The following is a 21,234-nucleotide window of genomic DNA, read 5'->3' on the forward strand; positions in this document are numbered from 1 at the left end:
GTAGGGGCGGGCGAGAGAGTCTTCATTCGTCATGTAATGAGTCATTTAACCATATACCGACTTACGAAGATGATTTATTAACATAAAAATGCTGCCTTGTGTCCCTTTAACACGTTCTTCTCGACCTGTCTGGTTTTCCACACGTGTTATATTTTTGCCATCTTTACTGTTGTTGCTCCGCACTGCAGTGATCCTGCTCTGCATTTGCTTTGCTTCGGGTTCGGGCTCTGTATTGCGTGTTTTCTGCGCTTTGCACATTTGCTGCGTCGTGTGGTTTTTGCTGTGCTTTGGGTGCTCATTGCGCTGAAGGTGCTTGACCCCGCAATTGCTGCTTGCAGCTATATTTATTATTATTATTATTATTATTATATTTCTTCTTCCCCAATGGGAGTCTATGGCAGCCCTATGAACCGTACATAGGAAAATGAAAAAAATTTGCCACACTTGTAGTGGTGGTCCTAAATAGTTATGTGACCAAATATGGGGTCTCTAGCATTAACTCTATAGCGCCACCAACACTTCAAAAATTCAATATTCAAATGGTTATAACTCTAGAATAATTTGATCAACAAAAATTCTACTTAGTACATCTGATTGCTCTCCTCACGCTCATTACAATGAACACCTTACATTAAGACTCCACCCATTACAGTAGCGGCCATTTTGAACAGTACAGTATTTAGTTTTTTCGCTACTACTTTTGCAGCGTTCATTGCATTGTTACGCAATTTGGCACAGATAATCTTTGGACCGAGGTGCAGAGAAATGACCGAACAGAATTTTGATTTTTATCTTTGTTCAAAAGTTATAAATGCGTACATTTATCGATGTCGACCCAAAATTCGTTCTGAGTCATTATCTCGGTCATTCTTTGATCAATTGAAATAAAACTTGGTACCCTTCATAAGGACCATGAACTGGGGTACCATGTCAAATTTGAGGACAGCGCCACCTATGGGTCATGAGATATGAAAAATGGCTATTTTTGCCCATAACTTTTGAAATGTTTGATAGAAAATTATGCTCTTGGTGTCTATGGATTCCTTGGCTCATGACAAATCTGTCGATATATATTATGCCAGAAATTACCAAACCGCCTGTACACCATTTTGAATTTTGTCATATATTGTGATAACTATTATTCGATATAATGTATCGGCACGAAAATCGGTAGGGAGCATCGGTATGATGTCCTGAAGGTACCTGGGAAATCTGAAGACAGCGCCACCTAGGGTTTATAAACTATATAAAACAGCCTATAACTTCTAAAAACTTTGTCCGATATTCATTTTCTTTGTGAATTTTTATTCACTGGTTTCTGTCGATTGCAACAATATCTCATTTGTCAGTTTCCAACATTCTGTTAATATTTTATTACATAGCATATGTGAAGTAGTTTTTTCGCTACTACTTTTGCAAATTAAGTCTATTTTATGCCGGGCTCTGCTCACATAAACTTTAGAGCAATCCGCATAGAAATGACCAAACACATTTTTTATATTCTCTGCCATTCCCGAGAAATACCTCTCCAAAGTTGACTGTCCCTGTGACATTGTCTCTTTGTCATATTAAATTATTATCACCGTATTATAACATGTTGTGCATTCCTATACAACATGTTTTTCTTGACTTAAACTTTAACTGTTCTCACTTAAACTATCTGATTCTCATATAAATTGTAATTTTGTTATTTCTGCTCTGCAATGTCATGTCTGCATCTTCCTTGATTGGGCCATTTGAATGTTTGCAGCTCTGAAAACCTTGGCTAGCTACACTGCCTGTGTAGCGCAGTCTACTAAACGCATGCATCAAAACTCAGAGGTTGAGGGTTCGAATCCCACCTGATGCATGTGTTATGTTTTACTAATAAGATTTTGTTTTGAGTTAATTCTCACCTATTATTCTTAACCAGTCTGTTTTCCATGTTCTGCACTGCTTGTCATAATTTGGTTGCCAATCGCCACCACCATTTCAAAAATGCAGTAGCAGCCATTTTGAAAAGTACAGTATTCAGTTTTTTTGCTACTACTTTTGCAGTGTTTCTTGAATTGTTACACAATTTGGCTCAAATTTTCTTTGGACGGAGCCGCAGAGAAATGACCGAACAGAATTTTGATTTTTATCTTTGTTCAAAAGTTATAAATGCGTACATTTAACGATGTCGACCCAAAATTCGTTCTGAGTCATTATCTCGGTCATTCTTTGATCAATTGAAATGAAACTTGGTACCCTTCATAAGGACCATGAACTGGGGTACCATGCCAAATTTGAGGACAGCGCCACCTATGGGTCATGAGATATGAAAAATGGCTATTTTTGCCCATAACTATTGAAATGTTTGATAGAAAATTATGATCTTGGTGTCTATGGATTCCTTGGCTCATGACAAATCTGTCGATATATATTATGCCAGAAATTACCAAACCGCCTGTACGCTATTTTGAATTTTGTTTTAAATTGGGATAACTATTATTCTATATAATGTATCGGCACAAAAATCGGTAGGAAGCATTGGTATGATGTCCTGAAGGTACCTGGGAAATCTGAAGACAGCGCCACCTAGGGTTCATAAACTATATAAAACAGCCCATAACTTCTGAAAACTTTGTCTGATATTCATTTTCTTTGTGAATTTTTATTCACTGGTTTATGTCGATTGCAACGATATCTCATTTGTCAGTTTTCAACATTCTGTTCATGTCTTATTTCATAGCATATGTGAAGTAGTTTTTTCGCTACTACTTTTGCAAATTAAGTCTATTTTATGCCAGGCTCTGCTCACATAAACTTTGGAGCAATCCGCACAGAAATGACCAAACACATTTTTGATATTCTCTGCCATTCCCGAGAAATACCTGTCCAAAGTTGACTGTCCCTGTGACATTGTCTCATTAAAATTATTATGACTGTATTATAACATGTTGTGCATTCCTATACAACATGTTTTTCTTGACTTAAACTTTAACTGTTCTCACTTAAACAATCTGATTCTCATATAAATTGTAATTTTGTTATTTCTGCTCTGCAATGTCATGTCTGCACCTTCCTTGATTGGGCCATTTGAATGTTTGCAGCTCTGAAAACCTTGGCTAGCTACACTGCCTGTGTGGCGCAGTCTATTAAACGCATGCATCAAAACTCAGAGGTTGAGGGTTCGAATCCCGTCTGATGCATGTGTTATGTTTTTCTATTAATATTTGTTTTGAGTTTATTCTCACCTATTATTCTCAACCAGTCTGTTTTCCATGTTCTGCACGGCTTGCAGTAATTTGGTGGCCAAGCATCATCACCAGTTCAAATATGCAGTAGCGGCCATTTTGAAAAGTACAGTATTCAGTTTTTTTGCTACTACTTTTGCAGTGTTTGTTGAATTGTTACACAATTTGGCTCAGATTATCTTTGGACCAAGCCACATAGAAATGACCAAACATAATTTTGATATTTATCTTTGTTCAAAAGTAATACATTTGTCAACAGGAATAACTTTTAAACCATTTAATCAACTAAACTTCTATGGAGAATATTTGATGGGGTAATCTATGCCTTCCCAGTAGCTCAACCAAATGCGTGATGGGCATGAGATCCAGAGGTTGTGGGTTCAAATCCACCATACGGCGGCAAGCAAAATGGTTGACAAATTTGTGTCATGTAGAGTCAAATGTTCGAACAGGTTTGACTACCTACAGGGGTTTTAAAAAATATTCTCTTCTTGAGAAAAATCTCTCCAAACTTGAACATACACATTGTCACTTCAGCAATCTAACTTAAGCAGCTGTCTGTATGTATGTCTCCCCTGTAGCTCAACCAGATGAGTGACAGGCATGACACCTGGAGATCATGGGATCAAATCCTGGCTAGGGCAGCAATTGAAGTCTCTTACTTTAGAGTCAAAAGCTTCAATTCATTATTTGTATTTTACTTTATTATTTTAACAGGTATTATTTCGTTTGTGCTCTTTTGGTTTAAGTCTCATGTGTAACATGTATGATGCTTTAGTGGTTCAATTGTTTTCTAGGTCAGCATTGGACTAATCGGTCCTTCTTTCCACATGCACATAAATATTATACTTCAAAATTTTTATTTTTTCATTATGTTCATTCTCATCTCTGAGTCCTGTGTGCTGATAGTTCCCATAAATATCTGCTACATTGCATTCTTCAATTGCATGTCCTTTCAGCTTCGTTGCGTGTTGCAGGACCATTGTTGCTTGGCCCCGTATCGCTGTCTACAGCTATATTTTTTTACATGGATTTGTAATTATTATTTCATTGTTTTTCTTTGTACTGTGTTTATCTAGGTACTGTACAGGACTTCGGTCGGCCTCTTGCGTCTTTAATGTGCTTACGAAATAAACGTAAACTTCAGTACAAATATTCAGTCTGAGAAAAAAGCCAAAAAAAGCAGGAAATGATCTTACACATTTATCTAGAGGAAGGACAAAGCTGACAAAACATTTAACAAAGTAATTTTACATCTTTTTATTTTTAACATAATATTTTTCATTGATTCAATACAAATCACATGCATTTTTATGACCACAAAGTTTACATAAAAGAAGTAACAGGGCTAAAATACCCTTAAGAAAAAAATGACTGGATGAATGCAAGCATAAAATCTGATGTGTTGTTATGGCATAGATGTAGTTGCAACAAAGTAAGGGCAATATTTGTCACTGTATGCATAAAATATTTGTTACATATAAGAACATGTTCAAGAATTGAATGTACCATGTTCTCAAGACATTATAGGCTACAGATTTTGTTGCATTCTTACATCTTTATTTAAAAGTTGATTTTTACAATGTTTATAAAAACGTCTAATTAGCCCTGTGTTTTCCTCTTCAGCTCTTAGTTTAAGTTCCTCAAGTTTCTGAACTCTTTCTTGATTTCCAGTTTCTTTTATTTTCTCAATCATGAAGTCCAGATGTATGAAACAGGACATGCTGGTAGATTTTAATGCAGTTTCCATTAATTTCTCCAAACACTGATAACACTCTTCAACAAGCCTGATCCTCTCTCTCTCAATCTGCTTTATTTCATTCTCTAGTCTGCACAATAAACTCTGCTTTTCTGCAAATTCATTTTCATATTTCTCTTTCAGATCCTTGTGTGTTTTTGTGACATTTCTTGTCTTAATTTCATATTTTTTCTCATCTTTCACATGTTTAGTGTGGTCACACTTCCCACTGCAGACTGTACACTTTCCCTCTGTCATCACACTACACCATGAGATATCTTTGACCCACCAGCATCCTGGATAGTGACAGTTCTCTTTACACACAGTGCAGCGGGTTGCCTGTTTGCTAAAGTGCCACCATGATGACTCTATTGTGACCAAGAATTTTTAAGGTTCATCCACTTCATATTGAAAGTTATTCTGTTTTTCTCTGTAATTTTCAAATTCCCTCACAGCTGTTTGTGTTTGCTCAAGCTCTTTCTGTTTCAGTTCTGCCCACTGGATTCTTTCCTTTAAATTATTGACACAAGCATTTAGTTGTTTTCGTGCTCTTATCACACCTTCAGTCATATTTAAACTTATTGGGTGTATTTGATTCAGATAATCAAAGAACTGTCTAACATTTTCAATTCCACGATTCCATGTTGGTCTGTAACTCTCTCTGTCCTCCTCTTTAAAAGACTCACTCTGACAGTTATCAAAATGAAAACAAATATAATCACCCTTTGTATTTTTGGCACATTTAATTCCAGACTCTTTAATGAAGTTAAGGTTCTTTTTTGGGATGTTTTTTTGACTACTGTGTGTGAACAGTAGTATGATATGTTTTTCTATATCCTTTCCAAATAATGACAGAATTTCATCCAGAATGTATCGATGTCTGTCATGGAGTCGTACATCTGTTACCTTCAGCACAAGACACACGGCATGAATTTCATGAATCCCATCCTCAGATCTGAACAACTGCTGTAAAGCTTCAGTTATCTGTTTGTCTTTTTCATTGTCTAACATTGAGTCTTCTGTGTCACCAAATCCAGGTGTGTCAATAATGGTGAGGTCAAATGGACTGCCATGTGAAAAAACCTCATAAACTGTGACTGCTGTTGTTTGGGACTCATCTGATATCTCTGATATCTCAACTACCTCCAGCCACATTTTGTGTTCCCATCTGACACCCATGATGTAATTCACCATTGCATTGATGAGAGTGGTCTTTCCTGTTCCTGTTTCTCCAACCAGCAGTATGATCTTACGAGGGTTTTCATATTTTTCTCCAATTCTTTCTTTCCTCAATAAAACTCCTTCAATTTTCTTTGTTGTGTTGAGTATATATCTGTTAGTGGGTCCTTTTATTAATTTACTGTTTTTAAGAATTGTTCTCAATTTATTCTCCACCGGGGTGTCAATGTCTTCGTACCTGGATAATAATATAAACATATATACATTCTTTTAAATGCCAGTGCTGTTTATTGTCTCAGTTTGACTTAGGACAATTGTCTATACTATACATAATATTCAAATTTACAAAGAGACTATTTTATAATTATCAGAAGTGGCATTGTTTGTTGATAATTTAAAATAAGGTTTCCTTCTGATGCTTTAATTGCTATGGCATTATAAGATCAAAACTATTTAAATGTCTTGCTAAATGCTTTTAAACAATATTACAACAACTTTGAAGGTCTTGGCATACAAAAATCCTAAATATAATATAAAAACAACAATAATAACAATGTAAAAAATATAAAAATTTCTGTAGAAATTACAGTATTACTGGCAGCTGTTTGCCAGTAACTTACTGTAGATTTACATTTATTTTATTTACTGGCAACATTTGGTTCAAAGTTAAATGAACATTAGTCATTAACAAGTCTTTATCTTAACAGAATAAAACTATAAAATAACAGCCTCATGCAAAGCATTCTGGGGAAAAAATCTGAAAGAAAAAAACTGAAAAGTTTGATGAGGTTGATTTCTGGTTCCCACAATGCTTTGCATCAGAATGTTATTCTATAGTTTTATTCTTTAAAGACAAAGATTTGTTTATGTTTAATGTTCATTTAACAAATTGTTAAATAACATCAATTTAAATCTAGTTACTGGCAAACGACTGCATAATTACAGCAATTTTTTACAGAGTAATTAACATAGTGCACTCCTTAAAAGGTGCTGCACAAAGTCATAGAAGATGGCTGTATGGTTCCATAAAGAACTTTTTTAAGAACAGAAGATCCTTTCAGTTTCACAAGACTCTTTGACAAACATTTCTTAAAGGACAAGTTCGATATTTTACACTTAAAGCCATGTTTTCAAATTGTTTATGGTGAAATAGAACGGTTTTGACTGAAATTTCGACATATGCGGCTGCCCCGAGAATTTTCGGGTGTTTGTGTTTCACCTCCCACCTTTACAATGGGTTTAATGGTGCACTGGAACAATCCTTTCTAAAATGCATTAAACTTTCATTTACAAAGACGTGAAACTCACCGAGTGGTCAGGGGTGTTCACTGATATGCTCACACAAAAATCGCTGCAAAAGATGCTTTCCAACAGCTGTTTTAGCATTCGTTGTAAACTTGTGGACCTATTTTTCCAAACGCCTCACACCCGTACATTCTTTCGCTTAGAGCTTGAATAATAGGCACTCCAGCCCAGGTGGTGGCGGTAATCCGCCATTGCCAATTGCAAAAATAGAAACAAAGTTCCCAGCGCGGAGTAATGGACTCTATGCACGCTTAACTTCCGCGTTTGACTCAAGGCTGCTCTTCAGTTTCCGGTACGGGAGATTTAAAGCGGAGTGACGGCAGAATCGCTAAATTTACTCGTTGTTTGCTGGATTTACCCAAATTTACAACCTGTGATGTGTGAAGAATTGTCCAGATGTGCAAACTCGAGAAAGGTTGCAAGTCGTCTTATCTCTGTAATCATTATGATATGTTCATCATACTAGCGGAGCTTACATTGTGCTGTTTTTATGATTCATGATTAATGTCTTTGTAATGTTATCTTAAAGTGTCAGGTAAATTAAAAGACGTAAATGAAATCTCACTGCTATATGAGGAAAAAGCAACACGAACTGCAGCAGGACTTATATTAAATGTGACGTTTAATACCTTTTTTTTTTTGGTATATTAACGTCGATTGTCAAAACATTTTTACTTGGATATTTTTGAGTCATATCTTGGAACTTTATAGGATATAAATAACAACGCAAAAAGAACTATTGACTATGGTAAAGTCCATTTAAGAAATCTATTCCATTATTTGTTTATTTCTTGTGCTGTTTATTTTAATACCCCGTGTATTTAGTTTGTTGTGTGTGTGTTTTATTTTTCTCTGAAGTTATTCTTGTTGTCATTGATATGAATTTTCTAGTTGTCTTTTGCATTTCTTATTAATAAAGCATAATGCGCAAAATACACGTTTTTTACTGTTCTAACATTTTGCTTGTATAACCACAGATGTTATCTTCGCTAGTACTGATGATAACAATTATACAAAATTCATAAGTATATCAACAACAGATGAATAGCACTGTTATCAGTGCCATTTCTATCTAAAACTAGTGTTAATGCAGATATAGGTTAGCAGTGTAGAAGTTGTCATGCTTGAGTCTAATGCTGTTAACACTATGACACACAACAGTGGTGGCTAGAAGTTCGGTTCTCCCGTCTATAAAAATATACTTTCATACGTTTAAATGTCATTATGGTATTAAATGTGAAGTATAAGTTATTTCTATGTAAATTAAACAAACATCAACAAAATTTGCAGTGTTATTTTGGCTATTTTGGCAACCAACGTTCCTGAATATCATTGAGCTCTATGACTGGCGGAAGTAGTCCAGCATCCTGAGATTTCACCGGAAATACGTCAAGCACCGCCGTGCATAGAGTCCATACTGTACCTCACAGCACATCTTATACAAGTCAATGGAATTGGCAAAAACTATGATAAAACCTGTTGGAATGCGTCTTTTGCAGCGATTTTTGTGTGAAAATACCAGTTAACACCCCTAACCACTCGGTGAGTTTCACATCTTTGTAAAGGAAAGTTTAATGCATTTTAGGAAAGATTGTTCCAGTGCACCATTAAACCCATCATAAACAATCTGAAAACAGGGTTTTAAGTGTAAAATACCAAACTTGTCCTTCAAGACTAAATATTTTAAGAACCTTCGACTGAATGGTTCTTTAGGGTAACCATAAACAGTTCTTCTATGACATCGCTGTGAGCCCTTTAAGCAATGAAATTTCATTAATAAAATATAATAGTTGTACCCTTCAAAGAACAGTTGTGAATCTGTAATGCTTGATTTCAAGTTGGAAGATGTCCTCCGGGTCACCAAAAAAACGGTCGCTGCAGTAAGTAACATAAATACAGTTGTATTAAAAGTTCTTTGGAATTGTGTTAACTTTTGCATTGATAACTTCTAAAATATGGTCCAAATTTCATCTGAGTCACACTTTTAAACAAACAGAATCTGACCTAACTAACAGCTGTCAGGATCCTGTCAGGTCTTTGTTTTGCTTCTAGTTCATTGTGACAGGGTTCTGACAGTACCATGTTTTGTGTGAGAGCACCTGACTTTGTTTGTCAGGCCATGTGCTTTGCCTGTCTCGTCTCTGACCCCACCCACCCCCTCGTCTCCTCATTAATCTTCCTAATATTGTTTGATTCCTGTCAACTGTTGCCATCTTGATTTGCTTCCTTATTTAATGCCCTTGTGTTTATTGTCCTGTGCTAGTTTGTTTTGTACTTTTCCTGTATGTAGTGAAGTTTAAGTCAAGTCAAGTCAAGGCAAGGCAAGTCAAGTCTGTCTATTGTTTAGTTTAGTGTTAAAGGAACAGTATGTAGGATTGTGGCCAAAACTGGTATTGCAATAACAAAACTTGTGGCTAAAGCTGGTACTGCAATCACCCAACTGGTGGCCAATACACAACATGACAACATAAACATCAGTTGAGGGCTGCAACTCCACTTTTTAAATGACAATATCCTGGCCAGACCACTGTTGTCAGTGATATAAGTATTTGAAATGAAAATTATTTCTTAATGTCTAGTGACATATCAGGGCCATTTTATGACTAATTTATATACATTTCTTACATACTGTTCCTTTAAGTCAGTCTAGTGTTGTAGTATCTTGTTTAATGTTGTTTGCCCTCTTGTGGGTTTTGTTTTCCTTTTCTTGTCCTTGTTAATAAAGTGTTTTTTGTTACCCTCGAATTGTCTGCACTTTGGTTCCTTTAGCTGCTTAACAGCATTGAACTTTTACTTTGGACCATGTCTCTACAAACCTGTTTTAGTTCATCAGTATTTCTTTATTAGTCTGAAGGGTACTATTGGGTTCCCTACCCCAAATTGAAAAACATTTAACGTTTAACATTAAAACGTAAAACTTTAAATAAACATTTCTTTTGCTTTAGGATTTCCAGACTTTCCAGACTGATGATATCAAGCAAAGCATACGTTGGTTTCTTGAAAGTAATTTTCAAAAACTACTGCATTATTTTAAAGGAACTTAATCACAAAATAGCCCAGGTGAACTCACCTGACTGCCATTGCTGAGGGCTGTTTCATATATACCCAGGCTTATTTTGTTCAGTTCGGCTTATTGCTGGTGGATTTCGTTTCATAAAACATTACTTAAACTAGTTCAACCCCAATTAATATGGAAAGTTATGCTTAGAAGCCTGGTCCTGGGCAGGCTAACTGTCAGGCTAAGCCTCAGTTGTTGCTTAACTAGACTTCCAGTAACACTGAACTGTGAATGCCATGATATTACAGCTGACTCTCTGACATTTTATTTGACTTTCGCCACCATTAACGAGATAACTCGTCAATTAAGAGAAAACGCTTCCCTGCCAATGACGAGAATTTCCGGCTTTCCGCAATACCGCTATTATCCACTAGGCACACCGCAACTTATACAACCCGGAAGTAACGCCTCACGTGAAAGAGAAAGAACTCTGTGTATGTTTTAAAGATTGCTCTGCATCTGATCTCTATCAAAATTCATTCACAAAAATAGAATTATCTCAGCTTTTTGCTAAAAATTTGGTGTTTTTGAAGAAACCTACCCATATTTGAGAGGTGATAAAAAGAGAACTAAGGTAGGATGAAACTTTTTTTGTTTGAAAGCAAAGGGTCTGTTCTTTCATTTGATATATTGTTTGTTTACAGAAGAGACAGAAGAAGAACATTTTCTGGAAGGCATGACACTTTTGTGAAAATCATGACAAATGCTGGCGCTGGCTGGCAACATTTTTTAAAAACGCTGGCGGGGAAAAAGTTAACCACTATCAGTCTAACAATTAAAGAGAATCACTTATATACAAAATTTTATAAATTATGTTACAATAATAATTATTAGACATGTGATAGGGCTATCAAATCAAATGTTTAAAGGTCCTGTTCTTTCTGTGTTTTTGAAGCTTTAATTGTGTTTAAAGTGCGCAATTATAACATGTGTTCATGTTTCACATGTAAAAAAATGCTGTATTTCTCACACACTTTACTTATCTGTATAGCGATGTTTTCACTGTCCTAAAAATGGTCTGATGTCTTCCTTATGAAGTCCCTCCTTCAGAAATATGTAACGAGTTCTGATTGTGTAGTTTGTTTAGTGCGTTGTGATTCAACAGCAGCTTAGCTTGCCGTTAGCTTAGCTGGCGACTGACGTATTCGTGGCTATACAGACAAAAAGTAATGAACACAAAAATATGTGTGACTCACCCTTAACTGCTCTGTGCCTTGTACATGCCTAAAAGAAAAAAAATAATATGCCTATTGGTTAACGGCATGCTGCAAAATAACAATAAAAAATAACAAGTACAACAGCAATAAAGTAGCTGGCAAAAGGTGTTACCATAGCAATTTAAACAAAAATATATGTTTGCAGTTACATATTAACAAGGTCATAGTCATGTATATTTACCAAAAACAAGTCTAATACAAAAATCTATCTGGTTTTGTTGTGTTACTTTTGACCCACCTATGTGTTACTTTCGTCCCAGCTGACAGGGTCAAAAATAACAATGCCCTACTTATGTTCAAAGTGAAATTATAATGAAGTCATTTTACATTTGTTCAAAACTCCACCTGGTATTGATAGACCACACATAAGTTATTGACCACAGCAAACATATATCTCTTTCTATAATATTATCTTTTAAAATTAAGTTTTTCTGAAAAAATGGTACTTTCGCCCGTATACTTCCCTTACACTTAAAGAGCACCTATTGTCCGATTCACGTTTTTAATTTCTTTTGGTGTGTAAGTGTGTGTATTAGTACATGTTAACGATATGCAAAAGGTACAAACCCCAAAGTTTTGAAGTGAGTATCAACAAACACACAGATTGTAGGTATCAGTTTACTTCCTGGGATTGGTGATGTAGACAAGACAGACATTATCATAATTCCTTCTGCTTCGGACTCACAGCCTGCAAGTTAACTCCTGTTAGCAACCAAATCTTTCAAACATGGTAAGGAGCTTCATGTTTTAGGTATAGAGCGTATGCATTGAGGTCTCTTTTCCACGTGACCACGCGGGAACTCGCCCCGTTGAGTGGCAAACGTTCAACAAAATGGCTGGTTTTTATAGCAGCTGCTGCGAAAATGCCAGTAAAACTGACTTTTATCATCTTAAATTGAATTTAGTTGGACTTGATAGCAGAGGTAGACAATACCTAGTTAAATTAGTTACATTTTTCCAAGCATCTGTGCTTTATTAGGCTGTTTGTATTGTGAAAAATGTTCCTTCACTACATTCTAAAGCATAGAATCATACTGTGTATTCTTTAATATTGCATATTAAAAAAATTTATTACCTAACTACATTAAAATTTTGTACTTTTACTTGATTAAAAATACGTTAATGTGCTTAAATATTAAATGTAAAACAAAAACTTGTATTTATGAAATATAATAGAGTAAAAATTATGATAGTATGCTTTGGAATGTATGTTTTCCAAAGGAAAACACAGATAAAATACAAATACTTAAAAATACTTTTAAGTAGAAAGTAAAACCTATGCTTGATAGTGACCCTGGATAATAATCAACCCACCTGTGGTCTGTGAATGTTGCAATGAACGAACTATTTACTTCTCCTTTCGGTGTTTTTTGGCAGTCTGTAAAACGATAGCTCCGAATTCTTGTTAATCTGTTTGTACAGTCTTTCGCACAACAGCTTTTTCCCATTTAGACGCGTTTTCCCCATGTTTTTGCTGATTTCACACGGTACTCAAATGCTGCCACTCTGTCTTTTGCCACTCAGTGGGCGTAATCGCAGTCATTTTCACCAAAGGTGACGTCACGTGCATACCCTCTATTCAGAGATATTTAGGCCAATCACAAAATACAGATAAGCTGGCCAATCAGGGACACAGAGCTTTTCATATCTGTGCGTTTCAGGAAGAGAGTGAAATCTGGAGCTAGAAAAATGTACGGTATGCGGAAATATATTTTTTTTACCATAAACCACACAAACACACTGTATTATACCAAATACACAAAAAAACATTGTTTTAGCAATGAAATTGGTGATCTTTAACCTAAACCCTGTAAAATTGCATCCATTGCTCAAGTGTTTTAGTTAAATGCACAAATTGCATTTTGAGTTGAATCATTTTATTTTGGCTTATTTCAATCTGTGGATTTGAAAATTGTACCCATCATGCATTGCAGCATGCATAATTTAACTGCTGCTGTTATATGTTGGGTGTTTGTTGTCTTAATTTACTACTGCAGTTGTTTTTGATATCATTGTTGCTAATTGTTTTTGTTGTGAAGTTAAGAGCTCATCTTTTCACTTCTGGATTAATATCACCTTTATTGAGACTTCTTGAGTATGTGTGAAGTTGAAACCTTTGCTTTATTTGATGTTACCTTTGCTTTGGGGCCTCTTTTTTGAGTGGCAAAGATAGCAGAGTTCTCTTAACAAGTTTTTCTAAAACTGTGAAAATAAAAATGTGAAATATAGTTTCTCATGTTGTTAACTGATGAAAAATTTAAATTCCTGTTCAGCAATCTTAACTTAAAGGCAAAACTGACATTTAGGGCAGCGAGTTACTATATGTTTTTTACTTGCTCTAAAAGTTAGAGATAACTAGAAAATGCATTTCCGGAGGAACTGCAAAAGTGTGCTTGCTCTGGTGCCACCGATTTCGTTTGTGCATTCTCTCATCGTAGTCCCAAGTTCATGTACAAAGTTTGGTTTCAATACGTAAAAGCGTTCCTGAGATATAAACTACTTCCTGTTTGGCGGCGTAAAATTTTAGAAAAAAATATGTTCTTTTGATTTTGTGCATCCTCACATTGGAGACCCAAGTTCATGTACAAAGTTTGGTCTCAATACGTTAAAGCGTTCCTGAGGTATAAACTACTTCCTGTTTGGCGGCGTAAAATTTTAGAAAAAAATGTGTTCTTTTGATGTTGTGCATCCTCACATTGGAGACCCAAGTTCATGTACAAAGTTTGGTCTCAATACGTTAAAGCGTTCCTGAGGTAAAACTACTTCCTGTTTGGCGGTGTAAAATTTTAGAAAAAAATGTGTTCTTTTGATGTTGTGTATCCTCACATTGGAGACCCAAGTTCATGTACAAAGTTTGGTTTCAATACGTTAAAGCGTTCCTGAGATATAAACTACTTCCTGTTTGGCGGCGTAAAATTTTAGAATTTTTTTTTTCTTTTGATGTTGTGCTTCCTCACATTGGAGACCCAAATTCATGTACAAAGTTTGGTTTCAATACATAAAAGCGTTCCTGAGATATAAACTACTTCCTGTTTGGCGGCGTAAAATTTTAGAAAAAAAATTGTTCTTTTGATGTTGTGCTTCCTCACATTGGAGACCCAAATTCATGTACAAAGTTTGGTTTCAATACATGAAAGCGTTCCTGAGATATAAACTACTTCCTGTTTTGGCGGCATCGACGTACATTTAGTTTGGGCTGTGACGGGCAAACGCTTCCGAAAATCAAAAATCCTTCTAATAACCTTTTGTGAGGCTTGGTCCAAGGATCGTGTATGTCGATTTTCGTGAAGTTTGGACAAAATTTGTGACCTGTGAAACTTTTTTAAGGTTTTGTGTTCTATCCAATATGGCGGACGAACGACATGGATCTGTGACTTCATCTTCTCAAGCAACTTACACTGGTTCTGCCCGAACATTTTAAAGTTTGAACGGTGTCTCTGTGTCAAACGGTCTAGACGCTAGAGCTGACACAAAAAATCTACCCGGGAATAATAATAAGAAAAATAAAACTTAAGAAGAACAATAAGTGTGCTTTTGCAAGCACACTTAATTAATTAATTAGCACTCTTTGGGACCTATCATACACTCAGCGCAATGCAGCACAAGTGTCTTCTGCTAGTTTCAACCCGTGCAATTATAATTTTCACGTTAAGCGCCACGTTGTTTAAATAGCAAATGCATTTGCACCCAATGTTTCGCCCTCGTTCTTGTCTGAAAACGAGGTGTGTTCAGGCGCATTGTTGGCACGTTGTTATTTTGAGCCAACTAAAATAGACTACGCCATTGACCAACAAAAACCTGGTCTAAAGTCGATGGCGCGATATGTTTTTTGTTATTTAAAGAGCGCATTAGTAATATGCGCCTATAACGGGACGACAACGCGGCTTTGCTTATCACATACATGAATGCGCAGCGGCACAAAAACGCTTTTAAATATGAAAGATTAATGGATTGAATGTAAAAGATTATTATTGAGTCTCTTGGGCATAAATGAGGACCGATTATGAGACGTTAGAAGGCGCAAAGAGCTGCTTCACCTGAAGCCTGTTAAGTAAATAAATGCTTTGCTTTAAACAAATGCATCTGTTTTTAAATGTTTTTTAAATGCTACCCTACGGATTTATTGTATATGATGACTCTGTACCTGTGGATATGGTGAGATGGGAAACATTTTAAGTTTTTAATGGTGCTGTCCGAGTGCTGAAACGCTCTCTCCGCATGTTTGTAAATTTTTTATCTCTTGTTTGTATTTTTAGAGTACAAACCTTTTCTTGCATATTTGCAAATTATTTTATGAGAATACAATGATTATGTAGGATATCAATACATTTACAGCAATTAAAAGCCTGCTATTTGTACTTCTATGACTGAAAGAAAACGTCTTTTAAAGGTTTTAATCCAAAAAATTAAAATTTCAATAAAAATGAAAACAACACATTTTTCTAACATTATTCTTAAATTAGGGGTCATCTTCTTATGCTTGGTTTTTCAGTTTACAAAGTCCGTCATCTGATAGTAAAGTTATATTATATATTTTTCTGGTGAAAAACATTTTTAAATTTTTTTTGTGATTAGGGTTTATTCTAACTTTTACTGGATTCGGGCTAAAATTGCAAGCTTGGAGCCCTCCCCTTGAACAGCACATCAAATATGCTTTATCTCATTCCCTATTGATTACATGTAAATGCAAACTTGTAAAATAAATTATATGAACTCATAATTAACAGTTTATCATACTGTACCTCTCTGACAACTATGATGACATCACTGTCTATGATGTAGTTTAGCTTCCCCACTGCTGTATATTTTATCTCATACTCTGTGTCTAGACTGATATCAGTCAGAGTAACTGTGTCTTGGCTTTGTAAAACAGGCTGAGATCTCCAGTCACTTTCTTGGTGCTTTTTGTGTAGCACCCTGAGCTCCACTGTAGCAGGACATGATGGAGATACCTTCAAAACCACTGTGTCACCTCTGATCTTTTCAATGATTGGACAGGCTGGTTTTAATGGAGGACTAAAGCAGACAGCTTCATCACATCCATTTTCATATATAAGAATGCAGGAACCTGAATGGATTCTGTGTTCTTTTGAAGAAACCAGAAATTTAATGGATTGGCTCCCATCTATAGTCATCAGCTGTTTAAACATCTTCAAATCTTCTCTCATTTTCTCCCTGATGCTTCCAGTGAGCCACGTCTGAGATGCTGCCTTAGGTGCAATATCCAGATTCATCCTGATTATTGGAGATTTCTGGTAGTTTTCTTGTTCAGGGAGAAACACATCTGGCTGCTCAAGAGAGCTGAATGTATAGCACACCAAACTGTTTAGATTAATATCTGACAAATATTTGTCAAGACTCTCAGCTGCTTCAGCTCCAAAGTCCAAGAGTTGCTGAAACATCTCATTAACTGTATTCAGTTCTGTCTCTGTCTTTGTGATCCACTCCATAACATCACTCTGTTTAAATGGAGACTCTTCATGGGCTTGTATCAGATCTGTCAGAGCACACGTCTCTTTCTCACATGCATGAACTGACTGAATCAGGACTTTGATTCTATCACTTAAATCTTGTTTGTACGTTTGGCAGTGTTGTCTCATGTGTTGAATCTTTATCTGAGACGCACTGAATATTGTTCCCTTGTTATCTTCCAAAAGTTTACTGCACCTGTTTTCAGACAAACTCAGATGTTCAGTGAGAGACTCTAAATCTTTAATGAGACTCTTATCTATGGCTCTGATGTAGATGACATCACCGTCTATGATGTAGTTGAGTTTTCCCACTGCTGTATATTTAATCTCATATTCAGTATTTGGACTGAGATCAGTCAGGGTAACATTGTCTTGGTTCTGCACCACATGCTGAGATTTCCAGTCATTTTCGTTCTTCATTTTGTACAGCACCCTGAGCTCCACTGTAGCAGGACATGATGGAGATACCTTCAAAACTACTGTGTTACCTCTGATCTCTTCAATGACTGGACAGGCTGGTTTTGATGGAGGAGTAAAGCAAACAGCTTCATCAGATCCATCTTCATACAGGAGAATGCAAGAACCTGGATTATTTTCCATTATTTTTGATGCAACAATAAACTTGGCTGGTTTTCGGTCCTTTGAATCTACTAAGTTTTTAAATATCTTTAGGTTGCTCTTCATAACCTGTCTGATATCAGGAGTAAGCCAAGTCTTTTGCCTTGAATCAGAGGATTTTTCTTTTGTTGAAGTTTGTTGAAGGAATGCCCTTTGTTCAATTAAGAGCACATCAGATGAGTAAAGTGACGTAAAAGTGTAGCTGACTAAATTTTCAACATCCAGATCCATCAATATGTTATCTATGTCAGCATCTACCCTCTCTCCACAATCATTTAGTTGTTTAAGCACAATTTTAATAAGGTCAAATTCATTCTTTCTTTCTTTCAGCCACTGTTCAAGTTTACTTGCTCTGAATGAAGATTCTTCATGATCACGTAGAAGATCGAGCAGAGCTGTGTGCTTTTCTAAGTCTCCACGAATTTTTGGCAACAGAGCGCCAAGTTTTTCCATGAAACTCAGTTTGTAGTTGTAACAGTTTTGCTTCATGTGTTGTATTTTCTCACGAAGTGCAGCAAATGTCAAAGACGGTGTTTCTTTCAGAAGGTCATTGCATTCCATTTCTGTTGTACCTAAACTCTCAATCACTGATTCAATGTCTTTGATTAGACTTATGCTGATGTGTTTTTGTAGTTTTGCAGTCCCTAAGTGTAGTTTGTTTAAAGGATAAAGCCACACTCTCAGTGGAACCGCATGCTCTTTGTTTTCCCCCAACAGTTTTGGAAGATCTGCATAAACTTTCACAGCATCATCGAATGAGGTTGGATTAGAGGGTAGTTGAAAATCACCATAAAATGTACAACAAAATTTTTCTACTCCAGCTGTCTGTTTTTTATGTATTTTAAGATCAGAGTTCACACCTGCTGTAATGTGCGTCAGTTTATCAAAGGCAGCTTTAACCTCTCCTTCAATTGTTTTTGTATCTTCATCTGATGATACTTCTCTGTCAAAAACAAAGTTAGCATTTGCCCCATACAGTATTGCTGTCACTACATGTGTTGCTATGTCATTATCCAGCATCTGAAAATGAGTTATATTTTTTGGTGCCAAGTGGTTCATGGTCAGTTCTTCAAACTTAGTGGTTGAATGATAATGTAAAGTCAGTCTTTGCTGTTTCAAAGACTTCTTGGTGTCTTTGAGATACTTGGCTGCTCCACTTACATTGATAAGTCCACCCAATACACTTAATTTTAAAGAGCCACTTATGTTTAGTAACTTAGATTTTTCCTCGATGGAGTCTGAATCTGTCACTTTGAAATCTGTATAAATTTGTGGCCGAGAACGTATGCTCTGCTGCAGCTGCTCCTTATCCCACAGTGTGATTCCTGTAATTAAAAATTATAAATTTTGTCATTTCAGTACATTACATACCAAGCAATTCTGAATTTGATCACAAGAGGAATGTCATGGCAATATAATACAGATCAGCAAACCAAAACACAAAGCCTGCCCTTAATAATCTCACTTCATTTTGTTAGCCTACCGGGTAGTACCGCATCCTCCCTGCAGTCATACAGCATCCCCAGCTGAAAGGGTCTTCCCAGTGCTGCGGTTTCTATTGCCTTCATTTCCACTGAGTCCATACTAAAAACAGGGCACATAAAAGCAGACAACCCCACAAAGTACAGTTATTGATCCTAAACACTTTAGATGGGATTTGCAAAACAAAATAATCTGTTGCTTTAGCTGATTTTGTCATTTCATGTCATTAACTTCTGCTTATTCTAAGCATTGCATCTGTTTTGCAATTTTATGTTCTGTATTTTACTGTTCTGTATTTTAATACAACTGATTGCCCCAAAAAAGTTGATCTTTATTTACATATTTTGATTTGTTAACATTTTATATATTTACAAAATCTAGGTTATTTCCATATTTTTTAGTTTTTTACATATTTTCCTTTGACAAAGAGCAATACTCCAAATATGAAACAGTAACAAACTATGAATGGTCAAAAACTCCCTAGATTTGTTGCCTTGTTTGCTTAGGTGAAATGTTGCTATGTTTAGTGAAATGGCAAGGCAAGTTTCGTGGATAAACGGAGGCAATTCAAAGTGCTTTACTGATTTGCAAAGGGAAAGAAATGGTACATAAAATGAAACTAAAATTAAAATATTTAAATTAGAATACATAAGCATTTTTTAAATACGCATTAAAAGCAAAAAATAAATATATGTGATTTTATAAAAATGCTTAAAGGGGACATATCATTTTTGCACATATACATTTTTCCATGTTTAAGTGCTATATAATTGGGTCCCCAAATACAGTAACTTTAATTTTGTCTTGCCATGACCGATTCATGATTGCAAAGGTTGTGTGCGACAAACGAGTATTACCATATAGGGGCAGTTTCCCGGACAGGGTTTAGATTAATTCAGGACTAGGCCTTAGTTATTTTAGGACATTTAAGTTGTTCTTACCTTATCTTACTCTTCTTCCAGTCATTTACTTTAGACATTAAATCCCATTAAAGATAGAGAGTATGGTTTTTACATGAAGCTTATTTTACTAAAATATAACCATGGGGTAAAATACAATGAGTTTTTTTGCCGTATTTTCTTGAAGTGGCAAACAACACTCGCCTACCAAATGTACAGCTGAACACAGGTTAAAAGTGAAAGTAACTTGAACTACTCTAAACTAGTCTGATGACATTTACTTTAAACTCCACCCATTTTTCATTGCCCTGCTGAGAACAATACCAAAGAGTATAGAAGAACAAGAGGCGAAACTCTGATGCGTTTTTTGGAAACAACCACTAGGTGGCGCTTCGGTAGCGCGGCCGCCATTTTGGAATGAAAATTCTCACAGCCAATTCATTGTCAATTCATTCTCAGCAAATCTCACCGCCAAATCAGAAGCGCAATAGTAAGTTTTTTTTTTTTAAATAAAAATTTTGTTCACTTGCTACACCTAAATTGTTGCATTGTCTTGTATTTATGTGTTGTGTTGTTGTTGTTATCATACAATCATTAAATAGATACACATTTGAGGTAGTTTTTTGCTTGCTTTATTGTGTAATTCTATTTTATGCTACTTTACACATTTACTACTATTATTAGTTACCAACTTCACTATAGGTATGAATATATTTTAATCCCCTAGATCCCGCTACAAACATGATCATCTTAAAGAACATGATTGCTCTGTCTGTTATCCTATAATTGCCACTTTTGAACAGTGGCTGTGTTTTTTTTTACTTAATTTATTTCGAGCAATTCTGATGTATATGTGTGTATATGTGTATGTATAGACAAGGCCGCCTTAATGCACGGGCTTACCTGGGCTGAAGCCCAGGGGCCTCCCAAGTTCAGGGGCCTCCCATATTCACGTTCATGATGAGCTGAAAATGTCATATTGTTTTGTAACTTGTTAGGTTTTCTGTCAATCACTCTAATTGCACGTTACATGGCTGCTGATTGGTCCG

At 35.8% G+C, this 21,234-nt stretch overlaps 1 protein-coding gene across 1 annotated transcript; it reads right to left on the bottom strand.

Annotated features, from left to right (window-relative positions):
• Window positions 1–5,288: 5,288 nt before the first annotated feature.
• LOC135785466 (uncharacterized) lies at window positions 5,289–20,401 on the bottom strand. Its single transcript, XM_065294926.2, has 6 exons — window positions 20,228–20,401; window positions 19,288–19,388; window positions 16,458–19,129; window positions 11,695–11,722; window positions 9,237–9,315; window positions 5,289–6,373 (listed from the first exon to the last, which is right to left on the bottom strand). The coding sequence occupies exons 1-6, from the start codon at window positions 20,263–20,265 to the stop codon at window positions 5,344–5,346; spliced, it is 3,948 nt and encodes a 1,315-aa protein (XP_065150998.1). The 5' UTR covers window positions 20,266–20,401; the 3' UTR covers window positions 5,289–5,343.
• Between the last annotated feature and the right edge of the window lie 833 nt (window positions 20,402–21,234).

This window comes from Paramisgurnus dabryanus, chromosome 22 (genome assembly GCF_030506205.2).
Source record: "Paramisgurnus dabryanus chromosome 22, PD_genome_1.1, whole genome shotgun sequence".
NCBI lineage: Eukaryota > Metazoa > Chordata > Actinopteri > Cypriniformes > Cobitidae > Paramisgurnus > Paramisgurnus dabryanus.

Excerpts from the sequence above, each read along its gene's own strand:
- LOC135785466 (XM_065294926.2), bottom strand. The coding sequence starts at position 20,265 with ATGTCTAAAGTAAATGACTGGAAGAAGAGTAAGATAAG. Across the intron at positions 9,316-11,694 it reads AAGGCACAGAGCAGTTAAGG|CGACCGTTTTTTTGGTGACC; the intron begins GTGAGTCACACA and ends TACTTACTGCAG. Across the intron at positions 6,374-9,236 it reads TCACAACTGTTCTTTGAAGG|GTACGAAGACATTGACACCC; the intron begins GTACAACTATTA and ends ATTATTATCCAG.